The following is a 14,633-nucleotide window of genomic DNA, read 5'->3' as shown; positions in this document are numbered from 1 at the left end:
AGATCTGGGAGCACTGACTGAATCAATATGGAGAGCTATATTACTGAGCTGCATTTCCTTTTTTTTTTTTTTTGAGGATCAGTTAGCTATGTATGCAAAGGCCGATATCTGGGGAACTGTATCTTGCCTCTCCACTAGACAAACATATCCATCTCCTCAGGGTACCCCTTCATTACCAAAGCGCCTCGCACCTGGTGGTGCTAAGTTACTGTTTTCTGAATGCTGCTGAGTGAACCACGAATAAGAAGATCCAGACTCTCATCTTGATTTAGCCATTCGCTTTCTAAGAAAAGGTCACTCCTTCTCTCTATACCTTGTCTCTCTGTTGTTTCATTTTGTTTTCCTTATGAAATAGGTCTTGGCCTCGCTCATGGACTTCCAAACCTATCTTCAGTCGCAAAACCATCCTGAAAGACCCTGATACAGAATGAAAGCAGAGCTTTTCTGGCTGCTGTTGGGAGGAAGTTCCCTGGTGAATCTGACCCTTCACTTACTTTCATGGTGCTCCCTGGGGGCCTCCCTGAACCCTGAAGTCACACGGACAGTTTCACAAGCCTTCTTCTGGATGCCCTTTAAGTTCTATGTTCCGTGATTACCCATAAACTGACAGGTGAGGTGTTCCTTTCCCGAAATAGAGAAAGGAGCTCCCATCTCTCTCCTCTCTTCTGGCCTTGCTGTGCTGCTCAGCAGGGGAGGCAGACAACCTATTTTTATCCCGGGTTCTTGGAAGGTTTATTCTGCAGTCAACATGATTTCCCAGCCAAGAAAAAGCTTCCTCTGCCTGTCTGTCCTATAGCAGAGTAAACGTTCTGAACCTCTGATGAGCACCAAGGGAGTGCTCTCCGAGGGAGATTTTTGCAGGAGGAAAGCAGGACATCAGGCGGTCACCTTGAGGCTGTATCCTTGGGCCCTTGGAGCAGCCTGGTGGGGGGTCGGGAACATAAAAACCAGAGATGCAGCCCATGCCACGTGCTCACAGCCCAGGGAATCCTCTTTATTGGGTCTTCCTACCTCCACTCCCCACCCCCGTGTGCAGGCTCCCTGTGGTTCAAGCCCTCTCTCCTCTGCACTCAGCTCCCTTCCTCGGTACTTGGAATCTAGCTTCTGTTGGCTGCTTTGGGACTAGGACCCCACTGGATTGCCAGGTTCCAAGTTCCCTGTTCCATGACTGTGGCTGCTCAGGGACACCATCTTTTGGGATCCTTGCCTCTGACCAGGACAAAGACCAGACTCAGGTTGGAAGGCAGTCTTTGGAAATGGGTCTTCAAGGATGTAGGTGTCTGGGTGTGACTAGAATCCAGCAATCGAAGGAAGGAAGTTGACCAGTCTGTTGAAAGTCCCAGGCCTGACTGTGCTGGAGTAGAAGGTGACAGGAGTGGATCAGAACCATCTTCTCTAGCCATCTCAATAGAGAGGGAACTCAGACCAGATCCACTGTGTCCTCCTTATGTATGTGCATCCACCCAGGAGGAGGGGTCTGTAGACAGAAACTTCAAGGGAAGCACTTCAGGGGTGAGGCTGAAGGAACAAGCTAAGGGATTTTTGGCTTTTGGTGGATGAAAGTAGACCCACGGGCCAAAGCCAACTCACCTTCATGAGAAGCAGTATTAGTCAGCTTTCTGTTACTATAACAAATACCTGAGATAATCAACTTATAAAAAGAAAAGGTTATTTTGGCTCACAGTTTTGGGGATTTCAGTCTATAATCAGCCCTGGTGCTTTAGGCCTATGGTGGCACATCATGACAGAATAAATGCTCACCTCATGACCAGGAATTGAAAGAGAAGAAGACTGGGATCCCCCCATACCCTTCAAGGTCATACCTCCAGCAACTTGAAGACTTCCCATTAGGCCCCACCTCTTAAAGGTACCACCACCTCCCAATAGCACCACGTATGGGCACCAAACTATTCACTCATGGGCCAGATTCAAACTATAGTAGAAGACCTTATTTGATGCCAGCAAGTTAGCCCCAGGTTGGAGTGGATGCTCCAGTCTTTCCATAGCCAATGGCTACACTGGGCTTCACAGCAGTGTGCTGATCCCAAGTGTGCTGCTCCAGGCAGAATAACATCCACCTTGTTCAAATCCAGCTATAAATAACTTCATATCCTGGTTTCAGGGGTAGAATCTTCTAGAAAAACAGTTCTTATTTAATTGAAAGCAGGGACTTGGTAATTAAAGTCTTAACTCCAAGGTGGAGAAAACAAACAGACCCAGTGCTTACCTTGACCCAAGAGCTACTGATGGAGCATTATCTGAGGTTTCTGAGGTCTCAGGGATCAAGTTAGAAGGTTCAAGTTGGGAAGAGAACAGGAGACACTGAGACCTCTTACCTTAACAGATGGGATAGGAAAGCTCAGAGAGGTCAACTGACCTGTTCAAAATCATGCTGCCAGTTAAGGGTGCTGTCTTGAAAGTCTGAGCTCAGGGTTCAGTGAGGCAAAGGCCGTGGGTTCTGGTATCAGACACATCTGAGACTGAATCTTGACTCTGGTCCTTTCCAGCTACTCGGTTTCAAGCAACTTAACTTCCTGTGCCTGCTTTCTTTCTTTTTAAAAAATATATTTTTTTTAATTGTAGGTGGACATAATACCTTTTTATTTTATTTTGGTGCTGAGGATCAAACCCAGGGCCTCACACATGCGAGACAAGTGCTCTACGGCTGAGCCCCAGCCCCTGGCCTACTTTCTTATTAGTCGAAGCAACAGCATCATATCTGGATTTCAAAGTTGTTTTAAAGAAAGGATTTATATCTTAATGCCATATTTAGCACACACTAGGTACTCACTACAAGCTATCCCCTTGTTTCTGAGACAGAAAATTATTCTGATAAAATTAAGATTTCATTTTTTCTTCCATGGTTCTTGGATTCTCTGTTCCGAGCACCTGGGACCTCCCACCTTTCTGCCCCAGGGAGGGAAGATCATAGCAAAATGAAGTTGGCCCAAGGTCGATTCTCACTGGAGCTCACCAGTCAAACCTGCTAAACGGAGAGAACCTAGGATTTTGACTCTCAAGAACTTAAGTCCCAAATCACTCAGGGTTTAAGATGGATGCCATAAAAAGAGATCTGGAAGAAGTGAGGGACATTTGGACTATTCTGCCCCAGTGTTTGGGAAACACCCTCCAGATAGGAAGAAGAGGAGAGTTGGGGGGTGGGCCACAGCGCTAAGATGCCGAAGGGTCTGGAAAAGTGGCCGTGTCCTGCCTCACACCCCAAGGAAGAGGTAGAGGAGAGATTTAGGGAATGTGCCGACCAGGACCCGTGCCCACCTCTAGAAAGCCCATGAATCCGCAACAGCACAGGATGGTCCCCCACCCCTCCACACACAGGGTGCAGGACAGAAGAGCAGGCTGTTCAGGAGCCTGTGAGAGGGCCTGAGGCAGTGCCATGCATGGTGCCAGAGAGGGGAGAGGGAAAGGAAAGGTGGGTCTCTCGGGGGAACGAGGAAGAAGAGGAGGAAGAAGGGTGGGGGAGAAAGGGAGACAGGGGGAGGTGGGGAGGGGAGGGGGAGAGGAGACCCAGGGCTAGCAGGCAAGCAAAGCAAGGGAGGAGTCTGGCAAGAATTCAGGATCAGGAGGATGAGGGTCCAGCTGTCCTCTGCTGGGACTAACAGCACAAGGATTTTTCCAGGGATGCCAACCAGAGGGGTTAGATGAGGAAAACTGGGACCAGGCACTACAGCCTCCTTCCACCCCACCCCCACGCTTTGCACATGTAGGTCCTTGGAAAACAGAGAGGAAGAGCCTGAGCCTGGCTGAGAGGACTGCAGAGGGACAAAGTTGCTTTTCTTGCACCCTGAGTTTACGGGCTAAGTGTTCTCTAGTCTTCCGCTTTCTCCCCACTCCCTCTTCCCATTTCTATATAAACTGCGGGTGTTATTCACTTGAGTGGTGTGTCTAAGTTTAGTGGAGTATGCCTTTGATATTCAGGGATGATCTCTTAGGGCAGTCCAAAGGCAAAGTGCCCATGCCCAGGGAGGCCACTTAGGACAGAGGGACCTGTCTTCAAGGACTCCTGAGAGGGAGACAATGCACAATTACCAGTGATTAGTGTGGACTCCCCTACCCCAGTTTCCCACCCATACTGGCCAGATGGGTGTTCAGGACAGATTTGAATCTTCTTTGGAGAAACATAAGCAAGGTGACATCTCTTGAGCCCAGATGTTGGGGCAGATGCAAACACACACCTGATATGCCTACATGTTTCATCATTCACAAAGGTTTGGGGGGGCTTACTATTTTGTTTTAGACAGGAGAGAGAAAAAAAAAACCTCCAACTTTATCTTCATGGAAATGTCTCCCTTACTCATCCAATGGCAGGGATGGATAGAATTCCCTTAAACAGGGGTCAGCTTCCTTATAGGATGATACTCCAATATTTTGGAGATTCAGCTCCCATGAGAGCCTAGAAGCATCCCTATAACTCACTCTGATCAGGGGATGAAAAGGGTGTGGGCTTCCATGTTAGACTGCTCTAGCTTCTCGCCCCAGTTCTGCCATCTATAGCTCTACAGTTGGCCCTCTGTATCCAGAGTTCCCATGTCTTAGGAGTCAACCAGCTGCAGATGGAAGATATTAGGCGGGGAAGAAATTGTATTGGTACTGAGTACATGTGGACTTTTCCCTTTGTCATTATTTCCTAAATAATACAATAACTATTTACACAGCATTTACATTAGCATTTACATTAAGTATTAAGTACTCTTTAAGTTATCTACAGATGATTTCAAGTTTATACAACAATGTGTGTAGGTTAGACATGCAAAGACTACATTATTTTATAGTATGGACTTGAGTGTCCAATTATTTTGGTATCCTTGGAGGATCCTGAAATAAAGTCCCTGGGTATTAAGGGATAGCTATGTGAACTTGGGCACATTTCTTGACTTCTCTAAGCCTCAATTTCCTCACTGGGTACTTGGGGATAATAACATTGACCTCAAAGGATGGTTGTTGGATTAGAAGAGATAACGTCCACCCAGCACTTCACACTAAACAATGGGAGCTCAGCAGATGGCAACTGTTGCTGTGGTTGTTGTTGTTGTTATTTTTTCTGTTAATTCCACCTGTAAAGAGTCTAGTTGGGAGGGTGTTTTCCTCTGCTGCCTTTTGTGGAATCCCAGGAAGGTTATGGTGGGATGTTCTCATTCCACTTCGCACAGAGCCATCATGGCTGTTAGCAGGATTGGATTGGTCATTGAGTCCAATTTCTTTACCGATACTAAGGGGTAAAAGATGATCAAAGTCTCCTGAACTGCATTACAGACATCCTAAGCTGCCAGCAGCAACTCTTTCCATGATATAAACGCCATCCGGCTGCCCCAGTGCATTGAAACCACCAGCTTCCAATTATCCCCTGGCAGAGCTCAAAGCGCTTCCTTTTTGGAAGTTGAAAAGTAATCATAGTTATATCATTCTAAATTGCTACCTTTTCTATTGATTTCCACATTATCATAGCACAAGGAGGCTCCTTGAGAACTTGGATCGAGAATCACTTTTACTGTGTATTGTTAGGTATTTTCTCCTTTCATGGACATTGTTGGCCAAGAAGGAAATCTTAACAACCTTCAATGTTGTTTGCGTTTAATGGTTCATCTCTCTGCGGTGTTTTCTCAGTCCTTTTCCATTTAAGGTAGCTTAATTTTGAACATATATAATGCTAATGTTTTTGCCCTCCGTGGCACAACTTTTAATCCCCAATTATAGCAAGCAGAAGCACCTGATTTTTCATATGTCCCTCTATACATTTTTTGGGGTGGTTTTATTAAGTCGAGGTGTAATGGTGATGGGGTATGGTGTTTTCTCACTTGTCACTGGTTGGAAGACTTGTCCTGCTTATCCAAGCTTTTCTCTCTGACACCCAGATCTCATTCTGGATTCCCAGAATTTGGCATCCATCCAGAGGAGCCCAGTTTTTCTTGAGAAGTATCTTCATGTAGAAGCAAAGCTTCTCTGGGACTCTTGAGTTGGGGCACCAAGGGCATGAAAGAATTGAACAGAGTAAGAGGAGGAGCTGTGTTCTCAGAAATGTTAGGAAATGTGGGAAACGTATATACATAGTGGGCCCAATGAAAGGGAAGGAATAATTTGATAATAAGGCTAACATTTGTTGAAAAATTTGATGTGCTGGTCACAATACCAGGCACTCTGAATAGTACCACCTAAGAAATATTGGGTGCTCATGAGGCACGAAAACCATGCTAAGCATTTTACAGGAATTAGCATTTCATCTTCAGAAGAGTCTGAGGCTTTGAGCTGCAGTCACTAAGATCAGTCAGTTGGTAAGCATCATCCTACTTTTAGCTGAGGAGACCAGGAAGGATGAGACAATGAGATTGAAGTTAGTGATAATCAACACAGAGTAGATATAGGCAACCTTTTTCAGAGGACAGCCACCTAAGAAGTACATATAAACATGGTATAAAAAAAAATTAAGAGTGTTTTCTAAACCTCACCGAGGAAATTCCCTCTCCCTGCAAAAAGGCAGGTATCAATTTAATGTGCAGTTAGTAGAATAACATAATCTTGAAAACTGAATATGACTGTCATGAAAAGTATTTTGAGATGACAGATTTGTAAAGCCAAGTGAGAATTTTTCTAAGTCTTTCTGAGAAAAAAAGAGTGCATAGATTCAGAACGATGGAAATGTGGCCAGTGGTGGCCTCGGAGTTGCTGGAATGCAGTGCTTCTTGAATGTACCCACCAAAGTTCCCCGATGACAGACTTAAACTTGTGTTCCTGAGATCTGGGCATTGCTCCAAGGTTCTATTTTATCCTAAAAATTACATAAAGAAGAGGCACAAATGGGCAACAGAGATGCTCAACACCATTAGCCATTAGGGAAATGCAAATCAAAACTATAGCGAGACACCATCTCAAGCTCATTAGAAGGGCAACTGTAAAAAGACCGGCAAATAACAACTGTTGGTAAGGATGTACAGAAATTGGAATTCTTGTGCACTGTTGGTAGAAATGTAAAATGGTATAGCCACCGTGGAAAACAATATGGCAGTCCCTCAAAAGATTGAGAACAGTTTCCATATGACCCAGAAATTCTACTCCTAAGTATGTACCTAAAAGGAAGCAAGGACATAAGATACCTGCGCTAGGTTCATAGCAGCACTAGTCACAACAGCCAAAAAGTAGAAGCAAAAGCAACCCAAGTGCTCATTGGCAGACGAATGGATAAGCAAAATGTAGTGCATACATACAGTAGAACATTATTAATGCTTGAAAAGGAGGAAATTCTGCTGTATGCTTACAAGGACCAAACCTTAGGACATTATGCTAAGTGAAACATACCAGTCATAAAATGACAGATACTAAATGATTCTACTTATAGGAAATATTTAGAGTAGTTGCATTCATAGTAACAAGTAGAATGGTGGTTGCCAGAGCTGTGGGAAAGGAGGTTAGGGGAGTTATTTTTTAATGAATACAGAGTATCCGTTTTACAAGATGAATTGAGTTCTGGAGATTGGTGGCCCAACAATGTGAATGTACTTCGCACTACTGACTGTACTAAAAGTTGTTAAAATAATGTTATGTTACATATACTTTACCACAATCAAAATAAAAATCATATTTGTATATATTATAATCATATTTATATATAATTATATATATTAATTATATTAAGAAAATTTCTCTATATTCCACCCATATTTCAGAGAATGAATGTAAAAAAGAATCCTGTGTTTACCTTATTTCCTTTATTATTTATACTCTGGATTTGCATTATCATGAACTAGGAGGATGACTATAAGGACAAGGAGTTCTCCTTCTGATCATGTCTTGTTTTCCCCAAGCTGGTGTTTACCTCAGGAAGGAACATGTAGACCAGCGAGCCTGAGTGGCCTGAGCCACCCCATTTCCTGCCACTCGCTGCAGGTTGGTAAATTAACATTCTTAAGAATGAAGCAGCTGAGAACTTAATCAGCACAGATCAAACTCCTGGGATGTGATCCCCCTGGAGTGAAGGGACAAGACAGAAATGCTCAACCTGCCAACCTAAGGACAAAGCCTTGTGTTGATCTCGACTCCGAGTACTGCCACCTCTCCCCAAGGGGTCCAATTTGAAACAAACTTGGGGCTCCCCTGTTAACACACTGGGGAGTGGGTGGGGGAAGATAGTCAGGTGACAGAGAAGGGTGCCAAGCAGGAGACAGGATTCAAAATGCCAGCAAAGAGAGACTGAGGGACAAAGAGCAGCATCCAGGAGAGACATCTCAGTGGCCTTAAAGGGGGAACATGGAGCAAAGGAGAGCAGTAAGGAAACTCACCCTAGGGTGCAGGCTATAAGGACAGCAATTTATTAAGTGCCAGAGAAATGCAGATGTTGAGGTCGGCACAAACCCACAGGTGCCCTAAGTAGACTACTACAAATGAGATAAATAATGTGGATGGAGAGGTGATGTAACAAGCCGGTTAAGAACATGAGTTCTGGTGCCACACTGCTGGGCCCTGGGTCCCAGTTCCACCCATTCCTGGCTCTGTGCCTTGAACAAACTGTGTATCCTTAGATTCCTCGCCTGTAAAACAGGCATAAAACTAGTATCTGTCTCAGAGGCTTGTTGTTAGGTCACGATGAGTAACTAACACACAAGGAACACTGAGATCGGTACCCAATATCAGTAAAGCAATGGCACACACACACGTCACAATAACAATTTACCAAGCTCTATTTAGGAGCAACTCCCGGGATGGGGCATGGAATCTATATATGCACAAAGCATTGTCTTAGCATGATCTATGGTTTATCCAACTACAGGTCCTTATAAAGATACAGGTAGGTAGTATGGTGATAAATGAAATTCAGACTAATTCAGATCGTTATCCTAAATCATGGGAGCAATTACTACTAAATGAAATGATTATGAATAATACTTCTGCAGGGTTACTGTGAAGTGGGCCTTCTACTGGTACCTCACAAACATCAACTCATTTAACTTTCATGAGAACTCTAGGAAGAAGGTTAAGTTTCATATTCATTTTTTTCCCACTGCTAGAGAATGTAAGTAACTTGCCCAAGTCCGGAGGTCAGCAGGGGGTAAAGCTGGGATTCAAAGTCAAGCCACCTGGCTGAAGCCCAGACTTCGGGCTATCAGCCTGCACAACCCCTTCACATGCGGCTCTGTGATGCCTTCTGACATTTAAATTGGGTTTCACAGTTGAAACTGTAGGAAGACACCAGCGAGTGAAGAATGAGGTCAGGCCTTCCCAGGAAGGACAGTAGAAAAGAAGATCCATTCTTAAATGTGCTATGGTTGGACATAAGGGATTCTCAACAGGAATAAAAGGCTTGGCTTTAGACCAGGGGTGAAGAACACGATGGGGATGGAGAAAAATCTTTGCTTTTAAATCCCAAGGTGGCTTATCACTAGAAGTCCTTGGAACCCACAGATGATGGCAGGCAGGGGGACGTCTGACTTACCGGCCGGGGCAGACTGTACTGGTACATTTCTGGGCGGTAGGTGGGCACCCACTGCACCCCGGCTCTGGGCCGGGTCATGGTCCCTGGTGCACTGGTCACCACCTCCGAGTAGGGCAGGTGCTGGGCAGAGCCATAGGCCTCCTGGTGTCGGCTCTGGCCTGCGTGGCCCGCGGACGCCAGGCTGAAGGCCTCCTCCAGGAGCATGTGCATCTGTTGCCTGACCTCGTCGATGGAGGGCTGGGAGCTCAGCGTGGAGGTCTCCGAGTGGCCTTTCACCTGCCTCGACCTGGCGTAGCCCCGCGGCTCGTGAACTCTGTCAACGTTGGTTTCCTCTATAATTTCAGGTTCAGTCTGTGGGACCAAACAAAGCTCATTAATTCCTCGGTGAAGCTCTCTCCCATGAAGGTGGCCTGTAAGATTTATTCTAAAATATTCACTTGGATTGGCAATATTAGAATCAGTGCTAATTTAATTCATATCCTAGGTGCCTTACCCAGGAATTCACATGAGAGGGGCTGTCAGCACGCATTATATGAGAAGGGCCACCCTCCAGCTGTCAAGGTGCATGGGGGCCCTCCAACCAGAGACCCAAGTGCCGCAGACTTGGCTAATTAGCATAACCATTAGAAATGGCTTTCATTGATGAAATTAGTCATATCGTCTAAAATCTTTTATACCTTTGGGTATAAGAATCTGGAGCATCCTGTCATCAACACCCCAAGGGATGGCACTTTAGACAAACTCTTTAAATAGTCCTGAGTATAGCCAATTGGTTAGGGAATTTCTGGATGCCCGATGCTAGTTATAGGAGAATAACACAAAGCTACTTTGAGATTGCTGTCTCAATGTGTGATGTGTGATAAATTAGAAACTCTTGAGGTGGGGCTCCCGCAATCTGGGTTTTAATAAGCACTCCAGGGGATTCTGATGTCTGCTCAAGTTTGAGATCCAGTGATCTAGAATGTTCTCTTGCCTTCCCCCATGGGTCCTTTCATTCAGGGAACAGCTGCAGAGCCTAGGTGAGCAGAGAGCTGGGACTTCGTTGACTCCCAGAACATGCTCCGTGGACTGGCAACTTCTGCTGGCCTGCTGATGAATGCTAGGCTCGTAAATGTCTGCCCTTTGTTCTGAGATTTCCGTGCCTCTGTTAGCTAGGATGCCTGTGGGTCCACCAGAGTGACCCTGCACAAACCTCAGAATGCAAGAATGCAAAAAGCCAGAGAGAAGGGCGTGGTCAGTCAACACCGTCCTCTGCTTTGCAGTGCGTGCCACAGCAGGAGCCAGATCTATGAGGGGCACTGAGAAGCTAGAAGACTGGGCATTACAGATGATGCAGCCAGGAAAGTTGCTTTAGGTTTTTGGTGTTTCAGCTTTGTTTTTGTCTTTTTTTTTTTTTTAGTACTGAGGATTGAACCCAGGGCCTCACACATGTCAGGCAAATGAACTACCACAGCTGGGCGTGGTGGCCCACACCTGTAATTCAGCAGCTCAGGAGGCTGAGACAAGAGGATCACTAGTTCAAAGCCAGCCTCAGCAAAAAGTGAGGTGCTAAACTTGACCTGAAATTAAAAATTCTGTCCAATTTCCCAGGACTTGAGTTTGAGGTTAAGACAGAAAGTTCACCTTCTCTAACACATTTCTTGAATGTTAATGAGCTGTATGACCCTAAGTAGGGTCTCAGTGAGACCTGTCTCTAAATAAAATACAAAAAATAGGACTGGGGATGTGGCTCAGTGGTTGAGTGCCCCTGAGTTCAATCCCTGGGACCCCCCTGACACCCCCCCCCAAAAAAAAGCACTACCATAGAGCCACATCCCAGCCTGGTGTTTCAGTTTATTTGATAAAATGAGGATAATACTGCCTCTAAGGGTTTTATAAAGATAAAATAAATGTGCATGTAAAGATTTATAACAGTAGCACAGGGTAAAGACACAATAATGGTAGTCACTGTCATTATCATCATCATTATTACTTTTACTCATTCAAATGCAGATATTCTTTTGTAATTACTATGTGTAAAAGAATTGGATGTATAAAATGAGCACATCAAGAAAATGCCATTAGGAAAATCATTACTATTCTTCTGCCCTTAAATATTACACATTAAGGTCAAACTGTGAAATATTTCATTTTTAAAAGTGTAGCATTCAATTGATACATGCTCATTAGAGAAGATACTGAAAATACAGAAAGCACATAAAAGAAATTCGACGTTTCCTGTGATCTGATCACCCAGAGTTAGGACTTGGCTATAGCTCAAGATCAAAAGTAAGGTTCTCTATCAACTTTCTAGATTTAGTAACAAACATCTACTGTAAGAAATCTAAAGTACTGCTTTTATATTGGATTAGGGAGTCAAATATAAAATTACCCTTGCAATAACAAGAATTCAAAGACATGTCACGATGGGTACATGTCCCTAGGCCATGGGCTAGGGGACACATTGGGCTCTTCTGCTGTTAAGGGATTTGCAGGGAAAGGCTTGTGATCGCTGTCTGAGAAGTGTGGTCTCTGAAATCCAGCAAACCTTTATCTCCTCCTTAAAGGAGGAGATAGATACAATAATAATATCAGTTGGCCTTTCTTAATAGCTCATATAACTAGACACTATTCTAAGAGTTTGATTCTTTCCATCTTTATAATAACCTATGAGATAATATTAACAAGGATGATCATTCCCACCTTTTTTTGCCTGGTGGTACCTTCTAGGATAAAGAATTCTGTAACTTGTAAAGAAAGTTTCTTCATAATGCACAGAATATTCTGAACTGAATTTCAGAGCCTGAAGAGAGGGAGGGGTTATATAAGTAAGGTGGGTGTGAAGAGGCCCCTGAGGAGACTATTCTCCAGGTTTCCACTGCCATCCACCCCACTCCACAGAAATTAACCTCTCTTCTCCCCAGAGGGTTTTCATTCTGCATTTGGATGGGGGCGTTAACTGGAAGGTCCAGAGTCACAACCCAAGTATGATCTCATTTGGTTTTCTCAAGCCACATTCTAAAGAATCCTATTCTCCTTCAGTTCTCAGTTGATATTTCAGCCTCTCAATATCTACAGACGGAAACAAGACTAGCTCTCACTATACCCTAGCTTCCTCTCATCACACTTAGATTCATTTAATATCTGTCTTGTGCCAAACTAGACACTTCCTGAGCCCACTGCACCAGTTTCTTGGGAGCCTAGCAGGAAGAACTTGGCATTCAACAAAGCTGTGAACTTGACCTGAAATTAAAAATTCTGTCCAATTTCCCAGGGCTTGAGTTTGAGGTTAAGATAGAAAGTTCACCTTCTCTAGCACATTTCTTGAATGCTAATGAGCTGCATGATCCTAAGCAACTTCCTGAACAGACCTAAGCCTCAGACTCCTCATCTGTGTCATGCGAAGGCTGAACTATGATCTGATATTTGCCACCTTGTGGACTCTGTCTGCTCTGGAAGGTGCTACACTACTCCCATTGACATTCTTAAAAAAAAAACAAACAAAAAAAAAAAACCTGATGTCTACTTGTGAAGGGAAACCCCTTTCACCCTCCCTGCCTGCAACACATGAGGAATATGTTTTCTCTTTTACTTAACAGACAAGTGGTGGTTTCAGCTCTATGCTAAGTTCTGAGTTGGGGTAGTAAATACTGTAAGTAAGAATATCATGATCCAGCTCTCAGGGAGCTCCCTAAAGGAGGAGATAAATACAACAATGATAATATCAGTTGACCTTTCTTAATAGCTTATATAACTAGATACTATTCTAAGAGTTTGGTTCTTTCCATCCTTATAATAACCTATGAGGTAATATTAACAAGCATGATCATTCCCACCTTTCAGATGAGGAAACTGAGACATTGAAAGATCAAATATGTTGCCCATTGTTGACAGAGCCAGCAAAAAGTTTGATTCCAGCGCCCAAGCTGTTACCCACTGTACAAATCAAAGCAGATCCATTACTGTACCACATTGTGGGCTCTGGATGAAGGACAGACAGACTTCTGTGACCAGGGGGACAGAAGATAATAATTATTGAGATAGTCTATCTCAGAGATGACTGTAAGGATGAAAATCATGAATATGTAAATATGAATAAATGCTATGTGCCAAATACAGACGCAGATCTGGCACATAGCACTTATTAAATGTTGCCTATAATTGTTGTTATTTGCCTCTTTGGATAGACTGGGGGCTCCTTTATGGTTGGGCCAGTGTATTGTTAATTGTTGTATTTATAGACCTGATGTCCAGGGCCTGGCCAGAGCTAAAGCCAGTCATTGGCTGTACAGTGAAAGAAATTCATGTAGCAGGTGCTCACATCTATTTGAGGACCTGTGATGTGCCAGCCCACATGTGGGTGAGGGAGGAGTTTCCATGGGTGTCCCCCCACTCGGGGTCGTACAGCAGATGAGCCCATTTTCAGATAAGGAAAACCGTGCCTATAGACATAACTTGTTCTGAGCCCTTTGTTCCCGCTTGCACATTTCTGAATATGCCTTTTTCTTGGGGAGACAAGAGCAAAACCCTCCAGTGTTGGCTGATGGTTGGCTTGGGTGCAATGTCTGGGGGCCATACATAGGAGAGAGAATACATTTTTAAATCTTTTTACCTTGGAAGGTACCATACTTGCTTCTCCAACCTCATGTTCTTAAAAAGTAACAGGGGATTATTTTTTAAAGTTCATTTATAAATTAATCAAGATATATTTCAATAAAAAAATTTAAAAATTAATCAAGGGAATGTCTGTATATGAAAAAATTAGGAAACATAGGTAAGCAAAATGAAGAAAATTAAAATCCACTCTAATCCAACCTCCAGAAATAACTGCTGTTAATATTTTGACCTTCCTCCATGTCCCTCCAGATGCTTCTGATGCCTATGACATAGGATGAAGGTTCAGAGTGCTGTACAGTGCCACTCCCTGTCCCCTGCCCCAACTTGTAGCTCCCACCCCAGGCCACAACAGAGAGCGATGGCTTGGCCCCTGTCAGCCTCTCTCCTTCCAAGGGAGGGCCACCCTTTGCCACATAGATTCTCTGGGCTTTGTGATGGAGAATAGGGAGTGGGGGTGTGATACTTCAGTATGGGTTGCTGGATTTTGGGGGGAATTTCCAGAGAGGTTCAGAAGCAGTAAGTGGTACGTGCATGGGAGAAAAAATAAGAGAATTAAATGCATTACCAAGCATGATGTATTTGTCTTCACATATATGAA

General features: G+C 44.1%; 1 protein-coding gene across 3 annotated transcripts in view; it reads right to left on the bottom strand.

Moving 5' to 3' along the window:
- Positions 1 to 14,633, bottom strand: part of Kiaa1549l (KIAA1549 like) — a 250,457-nt gene that overhangs the window by 12,283 nt on the left and 223,541 nt on the right. For all 3 annotated transcript variants that reach the window (XM_076844328.2, XM_076844329.2, XM_076844330.2), the window contains exon 17: positions 9,440 to 9,790. In XM_076844328.2, coding sequence (XP_076700443.2) covers positions 9,440 to 9,790 — 351 coding nt within the window. The remainder of the gene's footprint in view (positions 1 to 9,439; positions 9,791 to 14,633) is intronic.

This window comes from Callospermophilus lateralis, chromosome 2, assembly GCF_048772815.1.
Source record: "Callospermophilus lateralis isolate mCalLat2 chromosome 2, mCalLat2.hap1, whole genome shotgun sequence".
Taxonomy (NCBI): Eukaryota; Metazoa; Chordata; class Mammalia; order Rodentia; family Sciuridae; genus Callospermophilus; species Callospermophilus lateralis.
This window is presented reverse-complemented; position numbering and strand designations above follow the sequence as displayed.